Here is a 26,906-nt window from a genome sequence, read left to right as displayed (position 1 = left end):
TTGAAAAAAATTTAAAAAAAGAAGAAGAAGAAGAAGAAGAAGAAGATGACTAGTCCTTTAACCATGTCATGAAATCCCCTGCTCAAGGGCGGAATTACATTGAGGCTTGGGGGCGTGTTACTAAATTTTTTATTAAAAAAAAGGTCTTTATAATATTTTCAAAATCAAATTTTTACCCCCTAAAAAGGTTTTCTTTTTAGCTTTTTCCCCGCACCTAAAACTCTAATTTCGCTCCTAACTATACTTTGAGTTTTTTCTTTCATAATTAGCCTCCCCTGCTATTTTCTTTGAAAAATCTCAACTACATCAAATGGCAAACATGTTTCTTGGTTTGTCTGTCAATATGGCCATGCAAAACATCAGAAGAAGAGAAGAGCTAACCTTTGGCTGTCTCTTCAAGAGACAAAGCATCCACCAACCAATAGTCAAACTGATCATGATGTTTTTTACTAATACATGCTTACTTTGTCATATTTCCTCTGCATTTGGTAATGACCACGAATTTTTATTTTTAATTTATTAATTTTTTTTTATGTGACTATGTCACGTCTTAACGTCGTGCTGGTGTCATGTCGCACTATCATGTTAACGCATAAGCTAGCCATATACACCACTATCTAGAAAGGTCGCAACATGATCATATTCATGCCCCAGTGGCTTTTGCTCAGGCCATCGTGTGCTATCCACCTGTCCCATTTTAGAGCACAAAACCATGCAAAGAAAGTGATTTAAATATACATTTATTTCCTTTGTTCTTTTGTTTAATCCTAGTGGGGTTCATATTCATGCCCTAGTGGCTTTTCTATCTACCGCTCAAGCCATTGTGTGTTGTCTACCTGTCCCATTTTAGAGCACAAAACCATGCAAATAGGGTGATTTAAATATACATTTATAGGAGACATTCTAGATATTGAGATTCTGAATGGTTAAAAAAATATAGTAAGAAAGTGATTTAAATATACATTTATAGGAGACCTTCTAGATAATGAGATTTTGAATGGTTAAAAAATATAGTAAGGTCTCTTTTGGTTCGCAGAATAGGTCCCTGAAATGGAATGGCTATTCCATAGGAATAACTATTCTTTAGTTTGGTAGGAGTATATTCCATGGAATAGCTATTCCATTACGAAGAAAAATATCTATTCCTCTAAAAAATGAGAGAAATAGTTATTCCTTGGAATAAAGATGACATTTTTCAAAAAAAAAAAAACTCATTTTTTATTTTCTTTCAAATATTTTTTTATAAAAAAAAAAAAAAAAAAAAAAAGTAAATCTAAACCCCCAAAGTGGTTGGCAGACCACCCATTGTGGTGGTCGACCAACCACTGTGGAAGCCCAGGGATGGTCGCACCACCCCTAGAATGCCTCGAGGGGATCACTGAGGCGTTCCGAGGGTGGTGTGACCACCCTCGGAGCAAGTGGGGGTGGCACAGGCCACCCCCAGTTCTCGTCGGGGGTGGCTGGCCACCCCCAGAGGCCACTCGGAGGTGGCTGCGGCCACCTCCGATTCAACGGTGGGTGGCCTGCCGGCCACCAGTTTAGTTCAAATTTTTTTTGTTTTATTTTTTTTTTAAAAAAAAAAAAAAAAAAAAAGTCAATATAATGTAGGGTTTTTTTAGTAACTTTTTTTGAACTCCGATTAAAATGTGTGAGTTATTACCAAACAAAATAATAGAAATAGCCATTCCATTCCATCACCTTTTATTCCTAGGAATAGCTATTCATTTTCCTAATAGAATGGTCATTCCGCAAACCAAACGAGGCCTAAGAATGTGTGTACTTTTCAAGTAAAATGTATGCCCAATTGATCGGAATCCCTGAAATTAGGCTGACAATTGTGAGAGCCCCTAATAGGATTCAATTGTTTGAATTGAAAGTCGACTTGACCAAACACCTATATGTACGGATGGACCGTATCAAGAGCCTCTCACAATAGTAGGAAATCCGATTCTCCTTATTTGTCACACAAAAAAAATGATCTATAGAGAATCTAACATAGATCCCGATTGGAAAAGGCAATCCGATAAATTACAATAAATATTGAATTGCATAATAATACTATTATTCACACTCATTTATAATATCTATGTTATCAGTCACATCAATCATGTTGAAATGCAACACCATGGTAGTATGCCACTTCTGTTCATAGCTGAATGTTATACTGTTCAGCCTTACATTAAAGCCATTCAACACACACACATATGGAGACATGCTTTTCTCTTTATGGCTTGATTAATTATGAACCCTAGGCTTATCTGCAATTATAATATGGAGCAAACAGAAAAGCATAATATAAAAAATTTCAACACTCCGTTAGAATTTTCCGTTAAATCTTATCAAAATTTCAAAAATACCCATGTGTAAAACTTTATAAAAAATTTCAAAGATTCAGGAATGGATATTTTTGCAAATTCCGTTAAATCCTGACTAACACATAAATCCTTCCAATTTTTTTCCTAAAATAATTATGGGTATTTTGAAAATTTTGAGAAGATTTAATAGAAAATTCTAATAGATGATTGAAATTGAAAAGAAAAATTAAAAGATGTATACCTGATACCCTAAATTAACATTTTTTGTTTGAGTACTTAATTACAAAAGTGATGAAAGATCGAGAGTTATAAGTGAAGTTTTCCCTTGATTTTTTAATCCTTTGGATGGATCGAAATGGTAGTCAATGTTTGCATGACTCGAGCTTTATCAGTGTTTGTTAGGGATATTACAATTTTTTATTGTAAGTCTTTTAAAATCTAATCCGGCATATTATAATTGGTAAAATGATTAATTACAACTTATTGAATGGAACATGATGGATGTTACATTGTAAAGTATACAATATTTGATTTAACATCCCAATTTCATAAATTATTAGTAATGCATATAGATTTTGCTTTAGATCACGATAAGCATTCATATATTATTCTAACATGAGAATGCTAACTTATTCCATAGATCTCAATTATGTCTTCTAGTATGGTGTCAATATAATGGACTAAGAATGTGTGTACTTTTCAAGTAAAATATATGCCCAATTGATCGGAATCCCTGAAATTAGGCTGACAATTGTGAGAGCCCCTAATAGGATTCAGTTGTTTGAATTGAAAGTCGACTTGACCAAACACCTATATGTACGGATAGACCGTATCAAGAGCCTCTCACAATAGTAGGAAATCCGATTCTTCTTATTTGTCACACAAAAAAAATGATTTATAGAGAATCTAACATAGATCCCGATTGGAAAAGGCAATCCGATAAATTACAATAAATATTGAATTGCATAATAATACTATTATTCACACTCATTTATAATATGTATGTTATCAGTCACATCAATCATGTTGAAATGCAACACCATGGTAGTATGCCACTTCTGTTCATAGCTGAATGTTATACTGTTCAGCCTTACATTAAAGCCATTCAACACACACACATATGGAGACATGCTTTTCTCTTTATGGCTTCATTAATTATGAACCCTAGGCTTATCTGCAATTATAATATGGAGCAAACAGAAAAGCATAATACAATCAAAAAGGGTATATATGGCTTCCAAAGGCTAAAGCAGTATATTTTTTTCAAGGCCCACAGGGTACGTTTTGGCTCTTAAAAGACCAACCGGAAATGGTGTAGGTATTATTAGGATGAATTGCATGGTCCTTGTTCCAACAAAATAGAATTAATAATGTGCATGGATAATGCTCAGAGTCCAATAGCTTTTATTATAATTTTCTTACGAATTTACTAGTCAGCATACATGAATGTCCGACCAAAAAAATAATTATTATTTAGTGATTGACATTGCAATTCACACGAATACCACATTATAATTATTATTTAGTGATTGACATTACAATTCATACCAACACATTAATTTGTAAAGAATTTGTAATAACAACGGCCCGCTACTATTGAATTGATTACTCTAGAGATCGGTTGAGTTGATGACAATTTTAGAAACGCTTTTGTTTTCAAAACCAAAACATTTTAAATATAAACCCACAAAAAACAATTATCTTCTTTATATCACATCAAAATATTTTTTCAAATAAAAAAAAAAAAAAAAAAACACTTTTCTAAAAACCATTATCAAACATACTTATCATCCCTTCGTGCTAGCAATGTTGAAAGTAAACACATATCAACCACCATTTGTATCTCACAATCGAGTAAAAAGAAGCAAAAGTTGACAATAAGCCCACCATGTTAAAAATATGGGAAGGCACAGGCAATGTATTATGATACAATAAAAAAGCTCTTTCAGAAGAAGAAGAAGAAGAAATAATTTTTAAAAAATTAGGCATTACTACACATTTCACACCAGTAGGCCTGGTGTCATCAAATTAGGTATAAGGTATTCACATCAAACGGTGGTAAAAGTATTTTCCTTTTTCACCTTGAATGATCCAAATGGATGAAGCTAGCTTGTTTAAGAATATGCAAAAGCCAGTCCAAGTCTCGTCGCATCCAACATGGAAGACAGATTTATGTCACCTCCAGGACCTAGTTTGGCTCGAAAAATGCTGGCATCTGACATTTGCCTCACAAAACGAGTAAAACGAACCCAGTTCTGATATTCAAACATGTTTTTGTCCATCCTCATAAAGTTGAATGAGAAGGAGGGCTTCTCTACACCATTTGAATAAAACTTCCACATCTTTAGCACCTGTTGAAACGACTCATCATCCAAACCGGCTGCAGAGTTTTCACCTTCTAAGGGTATATCACAAACCCTAGCGGCTAACAGAAGCTGTCTAAGAAAACCTTCTGGACTACTGGATGGGTTCATCTGTTTCTCTTCCACATCTTGCATTTCAAAACCTGTGCAGCACATGGCAAATCCATACCTACCAAACATGCGTGCAATTGGTAGATATCCATCTCTCGTGGAAGTATTGTAATATCCAGCGGTTAACTCTGATGGGTGGGATTGTATGCCATAATGCCAGTGGATCCCAGCCACTTTTGCTGATGTATGAACTTCAGTACCTCTGAAAATGGTTTCGGCTTCCCTACATACCCTCTCTCCATGCAGCAGCAGCATTCCTGAGTACCATTCAAGAAAAAATTTACCATATGGTGTGTTCCAAGACCCATCGTCACTTCTGAAAAACTCAGTGTGTTCAGGATCATGCATTAGGTTGCCTGCTCCTATGGGGCCCCCATTTCCCCATTCACGCATCCCAATCTCACGTGCACAAGCATTCAAAGAAGCAAGCATATACTGACGAGCAATTCAAGGGAAAAAAAAAAAAAAGGAAACAATTAATATATCGGCTGATGATATAACACAACAACAGAACAAATTGAACATCAGTGCAACCTCCTACAGTTGCAACTACAGAACAAGCTTGTAAAAGAAGCTGAACTTTCTGCCTACCTTATCATAGCACTGAAACTCTCCAAGCTCACGTGAGCGCCAAGCCCATGTTAGCTTCTGGGAAGGGCATGAAGGGTATCTTAGTTCACCAGCAGGACCCATCCCGACTTGAATTCCCTGCAAAATGAACAGTCCATACATTGAGCACCTGTTTTAATATCAAGGGATATCTGTGACTATACCAAATTTTCATGGTATCATCGTACTGTTATGATAACCCCAAGAAACGGTCTAAATGTATCTCTGAAGTTCCTCATAAAATCTGTATACGCTTGAATCGGTGATCGACCCCTCAAAACAGGAAGAACATCACACCCAAGGGATATATACTCCATGTTTCTTCTTCCAAATCTGTCAGAATATGCTAAATCTGGATCTTTATTGATCTCTTCTAGTGCCCATTGTGGAAGAGGAATCCTTTAATTATACAAGAACAAGTTTCAAAGTCAGTAGCCATAAACAACAGTGTTTAAAGAAAAAACTCAAGACTATCAAAAATTGAAAGCAGGTTAGCCAAACACCAAACAAAGACAGCCAAAAAATATTAATGGGAAAATGACTAACTAGAAATCATCATATCGGCACCTACTATCAAATAGAAGTTGATGAAATAATCTACAACTCATGCTTCAAGGACTTCCTCCCGCTATGAAAGACTGATAACAGAAACGTGGAGATGTCAACTAAAAAAACCATATGCAGATATGAGGGCATGAAATTCTAAACATTTATACAGAAATCCTCCAAGTACCAGAAGGGATAAACCATAGGTGAAACTGTAAAAACCAAACAAGTTCCATTGATTCAATACCCCATAACAAGAGGCCAAAAAAAGCCCTTCGAGTGTCATGATGAAAATAAAGAAGATAGGGTATTGCATCACCAATCTTGACCGCTAAATCAATGTATTTTAGGTTCTGAAATTAATGACATGCCTCAAAAGTATTTAGTACGCAAAGAAATCAGGGACCAATTGTCCTTAAATGTGTCATTTGATTACAAGAAAACAATAGTGCTGAAAGAACCAACTGGAAATTGTTTGACAGAAATCACCATGATCCCAAGGATTTAAGACAATTCAACATTATCCACAATTCAAAACCTTCATAGGATCCACTAAATCAGTTAAGAAGTTTTCAACAAAGGTATTCCTCAATGGAATCATACTATGTGGAAGAGAATACAGAGATACTAACAATTTTCTATACTACAGTTTTCACACCCTATCTGCATGAAAATCACAAGACATCTGTTACGGACCTCCATAACAGGGGATGAACAATAATAATCTTTTTTTTTTATAAGAGGGATGAACAATAATAATTATGATAATTTGGGTAGATTTGGGTAGGATAAACCCTAAAAAACTCCCAAACAACTACAAGAGTTGTCTAATAATTTTCTTCTTGATATTATTTCATTCTTCAATACCCTATTTATAGGGTTACAAAGCTGAAAATACGAAACGATAAATAAATAAATATTACATAAATATTACTAAACCTAATGGGATATTTAATTCCCTTATTTCATTCCTAATAGAAAACCTAACATAATGGGATATAATTCCCTTAAATTAGGGATTCTTGCTTTATGAGCAAGAATCCAAATCCCTAAATAAATTTTATTTAGTCATTGAGGCATAATATATAATTCCATGAATGCCCTTCTCACATAACCCTAGCCCCTAAGTACGTAACACTCCTACCCTCTTCAAATGGACCTTGTCCTCAAGGTCCTAGAAAGATGACTCCAATAACTGCCGATGTGATCCACGTGGAGGGTAGCACTAGAAAAAAAAAATGTTGCATAAATATTTCCCATCTCCAGTCAGCACCGCACAGGTCTCTCTTTTCCCCCAATTCATGGCTTCCTCTCTCTCACCTGCAATCTTCCATTTAGGGATAAACAGATTTGGCAACATATTTCTTTCTACTACCGTTCCTGATTTCACGCTGCCAATGTGCATCCCTTCTCATAAATATTTCCATTTTCCTCTAGCAAATCCCGGTTTGAATTCTCCTTCAGCAAAAAAATCCGGAAATCTCGGGTACTGCCACAGCATTCTTCAATTTTTTTCCAGCAGCAGATTTCGGATTTCCATCTCCTTCAACCGAAAATCCAAAAATCTCAGATCCCATCTTCATTCTTCCTCCACCAGTCAAACCCGAGCATGCTCCTATGTCCAACTTGCTCACCAGAAACTGTCGATCGTGGGCCTATATATCTGCATCCATCACAGAATCGCGTGGAGGCCCGTCCCTGTTTTGGATGGAAAATTCTGGGCTGCCGTGATTCACGCCGAAATCACCGTCCCTTGCATAATCACCGTCTGGGGGACGTTTGGGTGGCCGCCGGAGACCGAAAAATTTGTCCAAAGGAGAAGTTCGTTCCGTCGGACCTCCACCCATCCTTCCGGCTACTGTTCTTGGCCGCCGGCCAGGGGATGATATTCTGGGCCACGGCCCAATTTGCAGTTCGGTCTTCTCCCCTAGCCCCTTTCTTGCCGCCGAACACCGAATCGCCGGCTTCATGGGACCACGGGTGTTGCTCCGAAGCATCTTTCTCATCCTCTTCGGTCCTCCTTTGCCCAAGCCCTTGCCTCTCTTCCCACACCCCAACATCTTCACACCCAAATCATACACTGCAAGGAACTCAGCAAGCTCTCCCTGGGTTTCGGAATCCCTTCTTGTGTCCATTATGCCAACTAATTTGCTTGGTTTGTACCTGGCCTTTTTCCTTCTTCTAAACCAATCAATGTGGAAGAGATTGGATTTCAACGATGGGGGTGGTTTTTCTGGTTTGGCTCTTTTGTTTTGTGGCTGACACTGGGTGGCCTTGAGGTATGGGTGACGCGGAATTAAGGGAATCTCGAAGAGGGTGGTTGTGCTTTGAGGTTTCGGGGGTTGGTACTGTGGGTGATGGATTGACTTGTTGATGGATAAACTTGGTGGGATTTTTGGATGGGAACTAAGTGGGAACGTGTATGTTTGTGGTCCTGGTGGGGGTTGGGCTTTCGGTTTTGGCCAAGAGGTGTCTTTTGTTTGGATTTTGGCTGGGATTTTGGGTAGGGGTGGTGTTTGTGCCGAAGGGCTGATACGTGGTGGTGTTTGTGGAGATGGTGGGGGTTGGTCTTTCTTTTGAGCGGTGATGGGTTCTGGGTCTTTGCATGGTGGTGGGGTTGGTGTTTCTTTGGTGGGTTGTTTTTCTGGTAGATTTTCTAATGGTGAAGATGAGAGTGATAGTACCTGTTTGCGTGCCGCAATTTCATCTTTCTATTGCTGGAAATACTGCTTTGTCCACTCGCGAAACTCTGCCCAAATTTCTTCGGACCATCTGATAGACATAGTTGGCTTGGTCCATAATCGCAACGCGGCTTTGATACCAAGATGTTACAGACCTCCGTAACAGGGGATAAACAATAATAATTATGATAATTTGGGTAGATTTGGAAAGGATAATTCGAGGTATCCTGGGCCTCCTAATGTTAGGATTATTCGAGAAACCCTAAAAAACTCACAAGCAACTACAAGAGTTGTCTAATAATTTTCTTCTTGATATTATTTCATTCTTCAATGCCCTATTTATAGGGTTACAAAGCTGAAAATACAAAAACGATAAATAAATAAATATTACTAAACCTAATGGGATATTTAATTCCCTTATTTCCTTCCTAACAGAAAACCTAACATAATGGGATATAATTCCCTTAAATTAGGGATTCTTGCTTTAAGAGCAAGAATCCAAATCCCTATATATATTTTATTTAGTCATTGAGGCATGATAAAAATTCCATGAATGCCCTTCTCACATAACCCTAGCCCCTAGGTACGTAACAACATCATTCTATCTGTTAAATTTTTCTATGCATCAAGTAGTTATGTGATGATGTCACTTTTTATGGCGTCAATATAGTCAATCCTTGCATCAAAGTCATCAACAAGAACGACAAAAAGACCGAACAGAACAAGGATTGAGGATCTGAGAGGCATATTCTGCTTTGAGTGCTCTATCTCAACAAAAATGAATTTTGGGGTTATGTACACATACATATACATACATATACGCCTGTGTATCAAAGGTGTCACAACAAACAAAGCTAAAGCCTTTGTAAATGAAGGTTAAACGAAATTTCAACAGAACATGCATGGAACACAGGATAAAATGATAAAAGACATGTGTTTTAACATCTCCAACTGCAATATAAAGCACTCCGAGGTTAATGTGAGAAGGTGATATGAAAATTCTGACACCATCACCATATCAGACAAACCAAATAATGTGAACTCACTAGGAACAAAACATAGAAAGGATAAATCGGCTACTTCGAGAGAGTTGTGATCTCCAATGGCTACTTCGAGGGAGCCTTGACCTCCAAAACACAATGAGATGTATTAGGTTAGATAAAATTCAAGCATACATTCTTATTCATTGTCCTTTCTTAAATAGAGGAATAGAAGCTACATGTTACAAGGGCTAAACTAGGTTTAGCTGTCAATAACTAGTAAGGAAAGATCCTTACGAATAGCCTACATCCATATTGGAAAAATATCTTCCTTATTAGACTAGGAAAGAAAAGGCTGAAAATAAATGGAGATTTACTCATTAGTTTCTACTTGACCCCCAAGGAACGACTACATTACCAGACCACTATGTGGCTAAAGGCAATCTAATTCGCTAAATGGGACCTATTGGATCAAACCCATTCTAAATCTACCAGCTAAATGTACATTGCCAAGGTAAATCATTCAAACCAACAACTGAATCATAACTATTAGAGTCCCTCTACAATAAATGAAGTAATCTCCGTTATCAACCAATCCCTCAAAGCCTTAATTCACTTTATCTAACTAAGCTGTATGCTGAACCTTAATTCATTGCATCTCACTTGTACCTCCTTAAGCTATATGCTGAGGTGACAAAATTTGAACAATTTAACTAAAATCCATTATTAGGCTGTGGGACAATATAATTCGCTTAGAACTTCATAATCCAATCGATGCAAAGAAAAGCACTACCTTCAACACATTAATCAATAAAATAAGCAAATATAATCATAACTGAACGCATGAAAATACATTTACAAAACAAGACACAAAGAGTAATTGAAGATAATGAGAATGAGACGCTGACCAGTGAGGATCGCCAGGACCGGTGCCGCACTGGTGAAACGCCATGACAGCGCGGACCTTCAGGCCGGAGCGCTTCGCAAGCGCCACGAGCTCCAAGTACCCTCGCCAATCGTAAACCCTAGGCTCGTCCTTCTCCACCAGGCCCCACCAGACATCCATCACCACGCCCTCGACGCCGGCCGCCAAGAGCGCCCGGAACGACTGCGCCATAGCCCGGCGCCGACGGACCTGCCCGGCGGCGTCCACGGCGTCGACTGGGAGCGTGACGAACACTGGCGATCCACGCCTCCGGCGCTGCGGGGAGAACCCGTGGAAGAGCTCGTACTCGTGGAGTTCGCCGCCGTTGTCCGGAGAGACGGAGCCTCCGGCGCCGGAGGGCGTGGACGAGTTGAGCCGGGACGAAACGGCGAATCGGCGAGTTGAAAGGCGGGGTTGGAGGATCCGGCGCGTAAACGACACCGAGGAGAAGCGCGTGAACCGAGTCGACTCGGTCCTAGAGGAGCACAAGGAGGCCGAGAAGCTTGGTGTAGAAGGAGACGCGATCGCCATTGAAGGGAAGTTTTTACGATTTGGGCTTCAAAAATGTTTGTATTTTCTGAAATGCGTGTGTGCGCGTGAGAGAGAGAGAGAGTTAGGAAATGAAGTTACAGTGTGAAGAGGGTGTATGTACACCAAGCTTGGGAAGAGAAACTGCCATCACATTTTATTTTTTTAATATAAGAATCTTAATTATCGGTACGGTAAAACTGTACGATAAAGTGCTAAAAATCTTAATTACTATTTTTGTTCCTTTACATTTTATTATTTTAATATAAAATAAAACTTAATAAGTAAAAAAATAAAATATTTAAATAAAATTTGAAAATTTAAGAATTTTGATAGATTATTTGGATTGGACGGTGTGGCTGAAAATAGTGGCTTGACATAACTACAAGATGGATGCATTTGAATTTTTAGATGCGAATACAGATTTTTAACATTCTAATTATTATTATTTGGACAATTTTTTTAATTCATTTTATTAAAATTGATACGTGTTTTTAAAGTACGTGATTCTCAGATACATTTTTAAAAAGAGTGATATTAAAAACTACCGTCTTATTTCATCACTATCACACTCTATATGTGATCGTGTCAATAACAATCAACTATTGAATCAGTTATTATTAAGAAATAAAAAAATAAAATAACTCTTTCCTTATCTTTACTTGAACATTTTAAAATTTACCATCTTAAAATAAAGGTTCATATATTAAGATAAAATTAAAAATAAATGGAAATGATAAAGTCATAAAATATGAATCAATCAGTTAAAAATAATAATTTATAGATTTTGAGAACTCCTATAATTTAAAATATTTAGAATCTTGAACAATTTGGACTTGTGAATGTGGGCTCCATGGAGTAGTGGAGTCAGGTAGACGGTTCGAATTAGACTAATTCGATTGATAAGATGGGGCATAACATGACCACAGGATGGATGAACTTGACAAATACAACTAAATTGCCTAAGGCCTATAGATTGTACTTCTTTTGTTAACCGGCCGAAACCTCTAGACCGCATTTGCTTATAACCGTTCTCTCGCATGCCTATAATTCGATGCCAATTATAGACCAGTCCAAATCAACCTCGTCTTATTCCTCTGAAACTAAAATGCAAAAATAATTGTCACAATGATTACTTTAGAAAGAATTTGTTTAAAACTTACTTATCTCATTGGATCACACATGAGTGAGAACTTTGGTAGCAAGCAATATAAAGTTTTGAGATATGACTCTACATATTTTATTTTAGTGACCATCTTATCAATTTGTAAATATGATAAATATCATATACATTATCACGTCTAAAGAACTTATAGTGCCCTAATAGCACTCTACACGAAAAGGTGAGGTTTCGAACCTCGCACATAGAGCATGCTAGCAAACTTTACATGTAACAATCATAGTTCATAAAGATAAACATATCATGTCATGGTGCCTACCCTTTAGATTTGAATTCTCAACAATTTGTTGTCCAGATTATTAGCAATAATGCAGTAAATATAAGAGAACTCTTATAAAACTCACATATTCGAACAAAAGGACAGACTGTCCAAGACCTACTTGAATAGGTGAATCACATAAGAGCTCTCATATTTGCTGCCTAACTTACTAACAATTCGGACAATTTTATTGTTAACTATCTCTATTCCTCCTCTTTTATCTTTTTCTTTAAATGTACACAATCAGAGGAAGTTAGTGCATTTCACTTGTTAAACCTAGGAAGACAAATCACCATCCAGTGGAAAACATTCAAGTTTGATAGATGCTGGAAAGTATATCATTACTATTCAAATAATCAGACCCAAGGGGAAATTTCATAGAGAGACATTACAGAAAGAATGTTGACAATACAAGACTGAAACTCCAAAATTTTGGAACTTGTATCAGTTCCCGGTAACCAAACCAAAAAGTAACTGCGAAGCTATACAAAAAGAACGGCCATAATAAGGCAGAAAAGGAGCAAATAAACGCAAGCTATGGAACATCAACTAAATAAACAACTACAGTAAATACGATGATGAAATATGATTGATGCATGAACCCAATACTATGTTGTTGCCATCAATCCGACATAATGAGCAAGTATACATGAGTACAAAAGGCAAGATACCCGACTCTATGAAAATTGACATGTAACAATGCAATACTTTTAAGACACCAAATTTTGGTGAGGGAAGAAAAGAAAAGTAAGGCCAAGGGATAAGAAAATGCAGGCTTTTACATAGCTGCTAAGGGCCCCCACCCCAGCTCCTGAACTGACTCGACTCTTCGGCACCATAGACTCCAAACAAATGGAACTGCTATCACTAGCCCATAGGATGCGGCAGGGTGTGATGGGGCCTCTCCTATCTCATTCCTCCCATACCATTAACTTGTTTTTTAACTGCTTCAGTAATAGTTCCAACTTTTTCTGCTAAGCTAGCAGAAATGTATGGGTCATCACCGCCGACTTCCTCAATGACAATGCAAAACTAAAATGAAACCAATTACAAAATCACCGACTCCGGGCTGCTGGTGAAACACTGACAGCCGAACGCATCTGTGCCCAAAAATGGTGACGACCTGACTCATTGTATGCAATCCCAGACCCCGACTCAACACACCCAATTGCATGCAAGAAATAGAGTATACGATGTAGACGCCACCTCAAAAAGAAATTGCTCGACTGATGGCCAACTTTGCCCATTCAGCAGATTCCCTAATCAAATGGTCATCTGACGACAAACATTCATTTAGAAAGTCTCTGCTTGACACAGATTGCTGAATCAAGGGGCTTGCATTACTACCCAGGGTATCAGCTAGATCTCCAAGGACCCCAATTGCTGTCTTAGACACCGCATCATCCCTAGAAGAAAACAAATAAGGAGGTCAAAACTGATGATTGACACTAAGAAATAAAGAATATACGATTTAAAGGGGGGAAAAAAAAACAAGATATAGATTCCAGCATAGCTTACATGTCCTTCTCCATATATAAACTATCCAGGAACTGGAGAATGTGAGGCGCATAAGGCATCAATAGCTGTGTCTTTGAAGAGCCCTTAAATCCCTGAAAGATCCCCGAGTATGCCTCTAGAATTCCATTTCTCAGAGAATTGGTATACTCTAACATGTCATCATCAGCACCTGATATATGGGCTGAGAGCTCTGCTGCACTTTGAAGCATGGGCATAGCATACATCAAGTACTTCTCAAAGTTTTCCCCAATTGCCAAAGCAATGTCACCAAAGCATGAAAATATGGGAGGCTTTACAGATCGGTGCAACTGGTTGCTTGACAAGTCCTTGAGTAGCTGAGTCATTATTCCATCACAGTAAGGCAATATCTTATCCTCCAATGCCCTGCATATATCCCCAACTACACCAACTGTAATGGCACAAACCTGGTAGTCCTCAAAATTTTGAAGACCCATTTCCAAATACCTATAAAATTCCGGCATATATTTTGCAAAATCAGCTCCTGCTGCATAAGCAAGAGCTCCAATAGCAAGCATAGCCTCCTCATGCGCTGTGGCACTTCGAGAAACAAATACTCTCAAGAAGAGTGCCATCATCTGATCAGCATACTGCATGAAGACATATTTTGTTGCCTCAGATGACCCCAGCTTCTGTATAATGACCTGCAAGCAACCACAGAGCAAGCCTTGTAATTCATTCTGCTTCTCCCTCTCATCGGATGAGAGCTTCTGCCCCTCAAGAGTCTGGTGAAGCTCCATCATAATGAGAGGAACTAGTTGCAATACCATTGGAGCTGTCTCATCAGTAGAACACCTCACAACTTCATTTAAAGTCTCATAGGCTGCGGTGCGGAGGCGTGACTCTCCAGCATCTTCTCGGTGAGTCACAGTGAGAAGAGCTTGAACAATTTCCTGGAAGAAAGGAGCTAGTGGAGAAGAGGAAGATCCTGCATCCTCGTAACCCTGGGCCAAGAAATAGAGAGCACCACATGCTTTCTCAGCAACATTCGGAACATCTTTCATGCTCTGAAGCAGAACTGTAATGATCTGTTGGATATTTGCCTGGGTAATTATGGGTGTCTCCAAAGCTGACCCATGCAGAAATTCAAACATTCTTCCAAGAGTCCAAGCAGTAGTGTCCTTCACATGGTTATTTGGATCTTTCATAAGGGCAGTGAGCATGAAGTTCAAGGCAATGTTAACAAGTGGTATGAGCTTGTCAGGTGATGGACCTTCCAGAATGGAACCAAAGGCATAAGTAGCAGCCTCCCTTTGCCTCCAATCTGGTTTTGTTATATTCTCTTCTATGAATGGCATTACAAGAGGAACAACATCATCTCCAACTGTCCGTGCAACCAAACCCAAGCAAGTGCCTCCAGCCATTGCAATGTTCCAGGCCCCTTCATCTTGATCCTGATCCTCCTCCTGCTTAAGCAGTGTCTCTAATAACATGGGAACAAGAACAGGGAGTGCCTGCTTAACAAAGTAAAAGCAGGGAATATCAGAATCCCCAGAAAATTCACCTCCGTATTCTTCTAAAATATCTATCTCCTCATCACAGACTGAACTCCAGAACTCAATGGCTTGAAGAGCGACTGGCTCCTCATCTTCCTTCACAGCCTTTGCGGTGATGTTAAAGATATCCTGGATGTAAGGAGCCAACTTCTCATAGTAGGTTGAAGATATGGCAACCAAACACTCAAAAGCAGCTTGTCGAATCTTCAGCTCTGGACAAAGAGTAGCCTCACAGACAACTCTCATGATGTAATCACGCTCCATATCATTGGAAAAGTTTGCCTGAGCAAAACCTAGAGCATTGTACAAAGCTCTAGTAGCAGCAAGCCTAACATCATTGTTACTCTCAGAGGAGTTCATACCCTGAACTACAGCTGTAAGTATCTTGTTAACTTGATCCTGATCTACCACATCTGGGGACACTTCTTCACAGATGTACCCAAGAGTTTCCAGTGTTGCCTGCTTTGTATGAGCCGGTAGCTGATGAAGATTAGACAAGAGTGCTACAATCAGTTCAGGCCACTGTTTATGCGGCAACTCAATACCAGCGACCTTGGCAACAACTTGTGATGCAGTTGATCGAGCATCAGGAGCAGGAGATGAGAGGGTCTTTAACAAACATGCTTTGATCTGGGCCTTCACAGAGGTGTCTAATGACAACCATCTCTGCACAAGCTCAAGTTTCCTATGCTGTTCTTTGGCATCCAAGGCATTCTTAAGAATCAAGCCTCCTAATTTACGGCTCTCAACAGGCTTATCATCATTGGACAATTCCCCAGCAAGAGAAAGCAAGAAACTTGGAAGATTTTGCTCCTGAAATTGTTTTAGATTTTCTTCTGCCTGCTTGCGCACAGTTCCATCTACTGCTTGTGCATTTAAAAGAATTTGAGTGACCTCCATTGCCATTTGAATCTGGGTCAAAAAAGTTGAATCCACTTATAAGACGTGTTATTGTATCTAACAGCCTCAGATATAAAATCAAACAAAGAGATAGTAACCCAAAATTAAAGCAACTCGCCAAGTAGCTCTAAATCCTAAAACTAATTAACCAATGTTATTTAAAAATAACCATTAAAAAAGAAGGGAGGGATGAGGAGGAAAAAGATCAAAGCATAAAACAATTATTGCCAAAGAAACTAAATTTAAGAAAACCAGGACTGTAAATACTCAACTGATGTAATGAAAAAGCAACTGAAGAAGAAGAATAAAAATTAAGACTTTCATCACCAAATAAGTATAAAACCAAGACCCATCACACTATCCTTACGATGTGGCAAAAGAGAAAAAGTCCAAATCGTAAGCTAATAAGATTGTTAGTTCCATACAACAACTCGTCTCATATGAATAAATTTCAAGATGTGACCTACAGCTGAAAGACAGATAAGCTAAATAAATTAATACCTTGCTTCTACACCAGGAATTTTTGGAAAGGAAAATAGGAAAACAAAGATTTTCAATCTAAACTCCATATATTCTTTTATACTACAGAGCGCTACACCCCAACAATTGAATCAAATCCAAAAGTTCCCACAACACTATTTTCAATCTTACTTGAAAGATGTGATAAAAACAAAATTAATACCAAAGTAACAGCAGACCAATCACCTTGACCATCAAATAGCACGTCGCAGTTGCAAACAAGTTTACCGCTCCAGTGAATCATCAAAGTCAAAATTTTGAACTGAACCCTAACTCCACCATTATGTTTGTTTACTAAGAAAATAGTAAGATACAAAATAAAATAACTTCTTCTCTGCTCAGTAAGCATCTGAGCAGTACCGTACCCGAAAGAACAAAGAAAAAAAGGGAAAAGCCCAAAGCTTCGGAGTCGATGGTGCTTTTCTAAGGTGTCAGAGCGAAAAATCAGATATCCAGACGTTTCCAAATCAGTACTTTTCCACCTTTTCTAAGCAACCAAACAGTGCATAACTAATCCGCGAAAACCCAATTCAAAAAGAGCGCTAGAAAACTGACTCAGTCATTCTGATCACGAAAATAAATCGACTCAATGCAAAACCATAAGCATAAATCCTAGATCAAAGTTTTCAGATCAGGGCTTTGAAACTGTAATCAGCGCACACAAACCGTCTGATGAGATTGAAGAGAGTACTTACCGAGTTGGAGAGTCGACTCGGTGAGCAAGCGATTGATCAATCCGATGGAAAAGAAGAAGAAAGGTGCGGCGACTCTGAAACCCTAACAGAGAGTGAGGGAAAAGCAGAGACGCCAATGTAAAGCTCGGATTTACGAAAAAAGAAAACTACATCTGATTTTCTGATTGGTATTCAGGTGCTGCCACGCGAGAAAATAGCACGTGAGCGCGTGGGAGTCGATAAGGGGTAGAGATTGATCAGACTTGTGGGCCAAGGTGGGAAAAGGAAAAGTGTGATTGGTTGGATGGGTTTACATGCAGTGTTGATGCGGGTGGGATTTGAAGGTCCAAGAATTACTATCACCGTTATCATTGAGTGTTTGTTGCATTTTTTTTTAATGTTTACCATAATACCGTTAGTTATATAAAAAATAAATAAAAATAATAATTTATCTCTTTTATATGTTTGCAATTAAAAATATTTTATATATAACCAAAAAAAAAACACATTTTACGTGGCAATAAACAAATTCTTGCTATGGATAATATTTTATAATGGTTCCGTTTATTAATGCTTTATAGTGGGTAAATTTTGTTTTTAAAATTAAATAAGTATTTTGTTGTGACATAAAGATAAAATTAATTTATAGTATTTTATGTTTTGAGTTATTTGTTAATTTTTTTAAGAAAAAAAATGAAAAAGTAAAAATACTATATAAAAAAATAATAATAATAATTCATGGTTGCCCATAACTTTGTAGAATTGTACTATCTTCTTGAACATCACCTTCATTAGAATACTACAACCCCAAAAGGGAATTACAATCATCCAAAAGACATCACAAATACAACATAAAAACAAAAGGCAAATCTAACACTTGAAGGCGAAAGCATAGCCCAAAGGTCGTTTTAGTGACCTGACCCAAAGGTCGTTTTAGTGACCAGAGATAAAGAATCTTCACCTACTAAGTCAGGATAAAACCTGACTTAAAGCAGCTATCAAGTACAATAAACTCATAAGATATGAACCTACATTTGGGTCTCCCAAGAACAATAAAGCACAACCCACCTAAAGCTAAGAGACCTGATCTAACCAAAAGCCACCTAAAAGTCCATACAAAATCAGCCCATTGCAATGATATACTGTGAAAATAAATAATATACAAAGACCAAACAGAAAAACAACCACTGCTATCGCCGGAAAAAGAGCCAACCATTGCCTAAGTCGGCGCGTACAAAGCACACACCATCTCCCAAGATACCCAACAACATCCAACCACCATAAACCACCATCAATAACCACAAACCAAGTATGAAAAGCGAGGCATAACCCTCACGCGCCGATCTGGGAAGCAAGTTCCCCTATGTGTATGGGCCACACGCCGATCAGGGAATACTGACACGACCGTAGCTTGAGACAGTTAGATCGGAAAGCGGTGACGAAGATAGCTATGCAGCGCGTGATGGGAGATCTCCGATAAAAACGCATAGATCTAGCTCAAAAATAAAACTTTACCAAGCACTGCCAGACAAAGCAAAAAACACTTGGAACTCTAAGAACAGTCGGTTCCAAAACCAACAAAGCCACTGGAGATTTTCTGCCGGAGAAAAGAAAAAACAAACAAACAACACAAAACTGTAAACAAAAGAAAACACTCCACAACCCCAAAGGATCAAGAGAACACCAGCCACCACCGGAATTGGTCCGGGTGGAACAAAACACCCTACCCTAATGGTAAGGACACAAAAAATCCTCCACTGGTTAAGCCATGGAGGGACAAAATCTCCAAGCTTAGGAGCTTGGAGGACGAAAGACCTGGAGGAGGGAGGCGTGAGACCTCCCTCCCCCGGCAAGTAGATTATACAAATTATCAATAACCACAAAAAATACTTCGTTCTTGAATTGTACAAATTATTATTATATGATTTTCTTTTTATCTTAATAAAATATTTCAACATTTACATAAATGCAGATTATTGTTAAAATTTCATACGCTTCTCATGTCACAAGCATAAATGGAAATTAACAAAATTTGATGCTTTCTTTCTTTCTTTTTTTGAAATCATGCTTTCTTTCTTTTAAGTGTGAGCGATATATTTTCGGTTATTGGTAAAACATATCAATGCATAATTAGACCAAAATAAAGTCGATTCAAACATGTCTTTTAGGTATAAAGCATGTGGAATCTATACATGAAACTTTACACGTAATTTTTTTTTTTTTTTTTTTATCACAATTTTAATAATCATCTTGAAATACATTGAATGTAAAGATATGAGAAATATAATAAAACAAATACTCAAGACCGTTAATTTAAATATTATATGAGAGAAATTTGTTAACAATTTACTCTTTCTTTATCTTGTTTAAGAAATTGATAATTAATACTTAAATTTCCATATAATACAGTCTCAAATTCTTGCATTACAAAATATGTACCACACTAATATTTAGATTCAAATTTATAACAATTTACTGTTCGGATTGCTAGCAATCTGTACAGTAAATATAAGAGTTTTTATGAAGTTCGTCTATTTGAGTAGAAGGATGCCTTGCCCGATACATGCTCGAGCAGGTGAGCCCTATAAAAATTCATCGCATTTATTATCCTAATTATTAGCAATTGGGTAATAAATTTTTTGAGAATTTCTAGCCCTAATATTTATTTGTCATCTCTTAATTTTTGCACCTCATGTGTATGCTATGCCATGCACTCAAATTAAATGTTAGCATTGAAACATCATTCTCATATGACATGTTATTAGCGGTTATGAATGGATTTTTTTTTTTTTAAAAAAAAAGTGATGATAGTACAAACAATTTTTTGCATATATATATATATCTTGGAATTTTTTTTTAATACAATTTATTAAATTGACATTTGTCTTTTGATTAATAATTCTCACTTTTAGAGAGAATAATTTATATAAGAATTTGGCACAAGCCAAGTCATTTGTGCCCTCCAATAAAACGATGACACATTAGCATGAAACAAGAAAAGTGAATGTTACGAGAACATGAGATATGGACCTTATTTATCACTCATCTACAAAACCAAACAAAAAATAAATAAATAAATAATAAAAAATAAAATATCACTACCACCGCCTAGGCCAACGACACCCTCCACTCGCAGAACTGTTGCAGCTACATCCAATGTTATTTTCACTTAGGGTCTATTTAGGTTTGCGATTTAAAAATAACGATTTTAAAATGCACGATTTGAAAATATAATTTTTTAAAAGCGTAGTTAAGTATTTGGTAAAATTGTAGTTTAACTTTTAAAATCACACCCCTTGCTTGCGAATTGAAAACATAGGTTTTCTATGTTTTTAAACTTGCAATTTTTTATTTATTTTTTTTTTTAAAAAAATTCCCAAATGATTCATTTTATGCGATTTGGTTTAAAATCTCAATTTTTGTCTACAAAATTATAATTCCAAATGCATTCATAGAATCACTCCCTTCATCTCCACTATTCTTAGTGATCTTAAGAACTCAATTCTCTCATAGGAGGAGTTGTGATTCATGTGGTGAAGCCTAAATTGGGCACAAACTATTAAGGTTTTGTTCAGAGCTATTTTTATGACTTGCGCATTTAGACTATGCAATTGATGATTGTCGAGTAAGTTGAATATGTAAATTGACATTTGTGGACTTGGCGAAACCGAGAATTTGAGAGGATAAGTTGTGTTTGGGTGGTCTTAGGAAAAATGGAGAGTTTTTCCTATTGCGAACACTTTGATGAGCCGATGTCGGCGGTGTAATTTGGCAGAGGGGAGGGCGCCATTGGCCTGGGCGGTGGCGGTGACAATGGGGTTTTTGTCTAAAGATAAGTGAGAAATAAGTAAATTGGTTTGGTGTTTTGGTAATATTCATTTTTTTTTATTTCACGTTGATGTATCATCCTCTCAATGGATGGCACAAATGACTTGGTTTGTGCTAAGTTCTTAAAGAAATTATTTTCATTATTAAATGCATGTAAAATTCATTTGATCGGTTAATCCTACCGGATTGAATAAATTTTTTCTAATCCAATTTAAATGAAAACTTTATCTGTTTTTTTTTTTTTTGCATTAATTAATATTGTTTTTTTCTTTTATATATTTCAAGTGATTAGATTGTACTAGAATCTTCTAAAATCCTTAAACTATTATAAAAGGTATTATTTTCCTTACATCTTAACAATTGATTTCAAATTAAATAGTTGAGATTTTATCACATTAGTAGACTAGTAGTTATCACTTTTACCAACCTATTTTTATTTTAAAATTAGTATATATTATATTTTATCACATTTTAAAAATGATAAATGAGGAGTTCAACTATTTAATTTAAACTCAATGATTTAAATGAACTTTGTATTAGTATCTACAACTTTCACGAAGCTTCTGTCGTTCACGAATGGCCGAAAACGTCCGTCGTATAAGGGCCTTAAATCAAATAATTTTTCGTTGCTTAAGGAAACAATAGGCCGGTGGGAACACTGGAAACGAACGGCGGAGATCATCCCAACACAAGACCTAATCTCATTGGCGGAGTGAGCACCTCCTCGCAATATCATTGGTCCACGTCACCAGCAATGACATGTTCGCACAATTTGCCTTTTGTCTGAGTCCACACGCGAACTCGTTGGACGCGGACACTAGACGTGAAGCTCCCTATAAAAACGCTCGGACCCTCACGCGCGGTTCCACTGAGAGCAAGCCAAGGCATTATATAAGCCTCTTCGAACCACTTCGCACACGCTCATTCCCAGGAGATCCATTTGAATAGCAGAGAGCCAAAAAGAGAGAGAGAGGGAGAGGGAGAGAGGGAGCGAGAGAGCGAGAGAGCGAGAGCTGAGAGATTCACACGCTATGGCTGGCTCGTGGAGAGCACGCGGCTCCGTGGTAGTACTAGCGATTCTTCTCTTCGGTAAATGATGCTTCTCGTTTCTCAGATCTGATTTGTTTTTGCTTGTTTGTGATCGTTGATTTGATTGTGTTTGATGTATTAGAGCGCATGTATGCGATCGTAGCGTTAGATCTGATCGGATACTGGCGTGCTAGATAGGGAATTGATGTTTGCAGAGATCTTGGAAGCATAGCATTGATAATTTTCTTGAATGGTTCGCTAAGAGAGTAGCTTGTACTTTCTGGTATATCTCTGTGTAGTTTCTGTTATAAAAAATTGTTGAAATGGTTGTTTTTATAACCTTGATCTGCTTTGTTTTGAGCATCGGACTGAATTGAGTGGTCTCTGTTTTCATTTTTATTGTTTTTTGCTTAATTTTGCTGCAAGTTGTCGAATGTGTGTGCGCGCGCGCGTGTTTCAAAGCTTTAGATTCATCATTCATGTTGTAGCGTACAAAAGCAAACAATTTGAAAAACTTACAGTTGGTGATATTTATGGTGATGACCGTACGAAATATTTTAAGTAAACAGTGACTATTGATGTTTGCGGAGATCTTACAGTTGGTGAGATTCATCATTCATGTTGTAGCGTACTAAAGCAAACAATTTGAAAAACTTACAGTTGGTGATATTTATGGTGATGACCGTACGAAATATTTTAAGTAAACAGTGACTATTGATGTTTGCGGAGATCTTAGAAGCATAGCATTGATAAATTTCTTGAATGGTTAGCTAAGAGAGTAGCCTGTACTTTTTGGTATATCTCTTAATTGTTGATAGTATTTTTTGTAATACTGTATTTCTTAGTAAAGAAAATTGAGGTTCTGTGCAATGTTCATCAATTGGTTAATTAGGTTTGTGTAAAAGAATGATATCAAATGAGCATAAATCTGGGATATTCTCACCTGCTCATAAAATTAATATAAATTTCCAGTGTTGATCCCTGTTGCATTCAAAAGACAGAACCAGATTTTAACCGGATTCTTACATTGCACAAACACCTAGTATGTTGTCTTGTACTTTATGGTAAATAGTGGCGCCTTAATGCCTAGCATTCTTTCCTTCGATCTTGCCTTTGAGTTTGATTATATATATGATGATGTATTTGTCTTTGCTTCGATTGTTTCTTTTGGATTGAAAATTGTTGGAATGTGTTTTGATTGGTAATTAACATGGGAAATGATGAATAACAGGATGTCTATTCGCAATTTCCATTGCGAAAGAGGAAGCCACCAAGTTGGGGACAGTCATTGGTATTGACCTTGGCACAACTTATTCTTGTGTTGGTGTGTACAAGAACGGGCATGTTGAGATCATAGCCAATGACCAAGGAAACCGTATCACCCCATCATGGGTTGGATTCACTGACGGTGAGAGACTGATCGGTGAGGCTGCAAAGAACCAGGCAGCTGTCAACCCTGAGAGGACCATCTTTGATGTCAAAAGGCTTATTGGAAGAAAGTAAGTTGTCATTCTCAGCTTGTTTGGTTGTGATTATTTGAATTTCTGTTTGAAAAAAAATGGTGACCGAGGTTTTTCTATCGACAGGTTTGAAGACAAGGAGGTTCAGAAGGACATGAAGCTTGTTCCATACAAGATTGTTAATAGGGATGGAAAGCCTTACATTCAAGTGAAGATTAAGGATGGTGAGACCAAGGTTTTCAGCCCTGAGGAGATCAGTGCTATGATTCTGACTAAGATGAAGGAAACAGCTGAAGCATTCCTTGGGAAGAAAATCAAGGATGCTGTCGTCACCGTTCCTGGTGGGTAAAGCTTCATAATAACATAATACTCTCTGCCATGTTGTTAATTTTGGCTTTACTCATTATTTTATGTGTTCAATATGCAGCATACTTCAATGATGCCCAGAGGCAGGCTACCAAGGATGCAGGTATTATTGCTGGACTGAACGTTGCCAGAATTATCAATGAACCAACCGCAGCCGCCATCGCATATGGTTTGGATAAGAAGGGTGGTGAGAAGAACATCCTTGTTTTTGACCTAGGTGGTGGGACATTTGATGTCAGTATCTTGACCATTGATAACGGTGTTTTTGAGGTTCTTGCCACTAATGGCGACACTCATCTTGGAGGTGAGAACATATCTTCTTAACCACTGTTTTATTCTTTATTATTTTTCCCGTAGAAGAAGACATGGTCTAAAATGCTTGATTTATTTGAGAAATGCATCTACTTATAAATTTTTATTGGAATGAATTACCAAATCCAGAGGTGCTGACATTGTGAATAAATCATTGTTGACAATTTTAGATTTGTTCGGGTGTGCAAAATTAATTTTTTTTTTTTTGGCATGAAAATATGAAACAATGCCTTCAGGTGTTAAAATTTTGCACTCATGTAAGATATATTTCCTTGCAGGTGAGGATTTTGATATGAGAATTATGGAGTACTTCATCAAATTGATTAAGAAAAAGCATGGCAAGGACATTAGCAAGGACAACAGAGCTCTTGGAAAGCTGAGGAGGGAAGCCGAGCGTGCCAAGAGAGCTCTTAGCAGCCAGCACCAAGTCCGTGTGGAGATTGAATCACTTTTTGATGGTGTTGACTTTTCTGAACCACTTACCCGAGCTCGGTTCGAGGAACTGAACAATGATTTGTTCAGAAAGACCATGGGACCTGTGAAGAAGGCTATGGATGATGCTGGATTGGAGAAGAACCAGATTGATGAGATTGTTCTTGTCGGTGGAAGCACCAGGATTCCAAAGGTTCAACAGCTTCTTAAGGACTACTTTGATGGGAAGGAACCAAACAAGGGTGTGAACCCAGATGAAGCAGTTGCTTATGGTGCTGCTGTACAAGGAAGCATCTTGAGTGGAGAGGGTGGTGAAGAAACCAAAGGTATTACTTCTCATTTTCTGTGTTGATGCTAGCAATTATGTTATTTATGAAAGTAGAATACGGGAAGCATTGACAAATGTGCATTCTGAATGGCAGATATCCTTCTTCTGGATGTGGCTCCGCTGACCCTCGGAATTGAAACTGTTGGTGGAGTGATGACCAAGTTGATCCCAAGAAACACGGTTATCCCAACAAAGAAATCTCAGGTGTTCACTACTTACCAGGATCAGCAGACTACCGTCTCCATTCAGGTAATGGTTCTTGTATGTTGTTTACTTCTCTTCCAGCACGCTTTGAACTCCGTTAATCTTAGTTGTAATGGCTGCTGTTATGATATCTCAGGTCTATGAAGGTGAGAGGAGTCTCACAAAGGATTGCAGGAATCTCGGGAAATTTGATCTTTCTGGAATTCCACCAGCTCCAAGGTTTGCTTTTGCTTTCTCCTCAGTTTATTAGAAAGTTTGCCTCAACTTCTTCTTGCTGGGATTTAACATTATTTCACTCCTCAATTTAACAGGGGAACCCCTCAAATTGAAGTCACATTTGAAGTTGATGCAAACGGTATCCTGAACGTTAAGGCTGAAGACAAGGGCACTGGCAAATCAGAGAAGATCACCATCACCAACGATAAGGGTCGCCTGAGCCAGGAGGAGATTGACCGCATGGTTCGCGAGGCGGAAGAGTTTGCTGAGGAAGACAAGAAGGTGAAGGAAAGGATTGATGCTCGCAACAGCCTTGAGACCTATGTGTATAACATGAAGAACCAGGTCAACGACAAAGACAAGCTTGCTGAAAAGCTCGAGTCCGATGAGAAGGACAAGATCGAGTCCGCCGTGAAGGACGCCCTTGAATGGCTCGACGACAACCAGAACGCCGAGAAAGAGGACTACGATGAGAAGCTGAAGGAGGTGGAAGCCGTTTGCAACCCAATCATTACCGCTGTTTATCAGAGGTCGGGTGGAGCCCCAGGTGGCGAATCAGCAGAGGATGATGAGTCAGAGTCACATGACGAGCTCTAGACGAGTTCAATTTCATCGCGTACTGGTGAGAAACCAGGAAACTCGAAACGAGGATGAGGATGAGGATATAGGCTTTAGGAAGCAATGAGAGACTTTTACTGTAATTTTTCTGGTGGTGGAAGTTATGGAGAAGAATTCCCCCTACTTCGCTCGTTTTTTGAGGTGAAGATACTTTGAGATATTTTGTTATTACTTAATATTTGTTTTCGTTTTTGTTAGAACAACTCTCTTTTTAAAGTCTACTCGTTATTCGCTGGAATTCTTGGTGCCTGTGTGTGGGGAATATGTTTTTGGTTTGTTTTGTCTATTGGAACGAAGAAATTTTGTCGTATTATTAAATATGCATGTAAAAATTGCATGCTTTTTAAGGACACGTGGGACACATGTCAGCATTCGAACAATTGTTTTAACCCAATTTGGATTAAAAAAAAAAAAAGTTGTTCATAATGTGAGACGTGATTTAATAAGATTGGAATGGAAGGCCCTCATTATAGGGAGGAAAGAAAAAAAGA

The 26,906-nt window shown here is 37.8% G+C and overlaps 3 protein-coding genes across 3 annotated transcripts; 1 reads left to right on the top strand and 2 right to left on the bottom strand.

The window, feature by feature from the left end:
- Positions 1–4,186: 4,186 nt before the first annotated feature.
- LOC133854206 (beta-amylase 1, chloroplastic-like) lies at positions 4,187–11,175 on the bottom strand. The gene is made up of 4 exons (XM_062290292.1): positions 10,514–11,175; positions 5,587–5,797; positions 5,381–5,497; positions 4,187–5,224 (listed from the first exon to the last, which is right to left on the bottom strand). The coding sequence occupies exons 1-4, from the start codon at positions 11,059–11,061 to the stop codon at positions 4,430–4,432; spliced, it is 1,671 nt and encodes a 556-aa protein (XP_062146276.1). The 5' UTR covers positions 11,062–11,175; the 3' UTR covers positions 4,187–4,429.
- Positions 11,176–12,899: 1,724 nt separating this feature from the next.
- Positions 12,900–17,800, bottom strand: LOC133854036 (importin subunit beta-1-like). Its single transcript, XM_062290062.1, has 3 exons — positions 17,644–17,800; positions 14,016–16,441; positions 12,900–13,903 (listed from the first exon to the last, which is right to left on the bottom strand). Exons 2-3 carry the CDS (start codon positions 16,433–16,435, stop codon positions 13,705–13,707), a joined length of 2,619 nt encoding a protein of 872 aa, XP_062146046.1. The 5' UTR covers positions 16,436–16,441; positions 17,644–17,800; the 3' UTR covers positions 12,900–13,704.
- A 4,522-nt stretch (positions 17,801–22,322) lies between these two features.
- On the top strand, positions 22,323–26,653 carry LOC133853770 (endoplasmic reticulum chaperone BiP). The gene is made up of 8 exons (XM_062289793.1): positions 22,323–22,539; positions 23,711–23,978; positions 24,066–24,280; positions 24,367–24,609; positions 24,896–25,375; positions 25,472–25,626; positions 25,718–25,800; positions 25,893–26,653. The coding sequence occupies exons 1-8, from the start codon at positions 22,482–22,484 to the stop codon at positions 26,392–26,394; spliced, it is 2,004 nt and encodes a 667-aa protein (XP_062145777.1). The 5' UTR covers positions 22,323–22,481; the 3' UTR covers positions 26,395–26,653.
- Positions 26,654–26,906: the final 253 nt, after the last annotated feature.

The sequence above is a fragment of the Alnus glutinosa genome, chromosome 13 (genome assembly GCF_958979055.1).
Source record: "Alnus glutinosa chromosome 13, dhAlnGlut1.1, whole genome shotgun sequence".
NCBI classification, from domain to species: domain Eukaryota; kingdom Viridiplantae; phylum Streptophyta; class Magnoliopsida; order Fagales; family Betulaceae; genus Alnus; species Alnus glutinosa.
The sequence above is the reverse complement of the archived record's forward strand: the minus strand, read 5'-3'. Positions and strand labels throughout refer to the sequence as shown.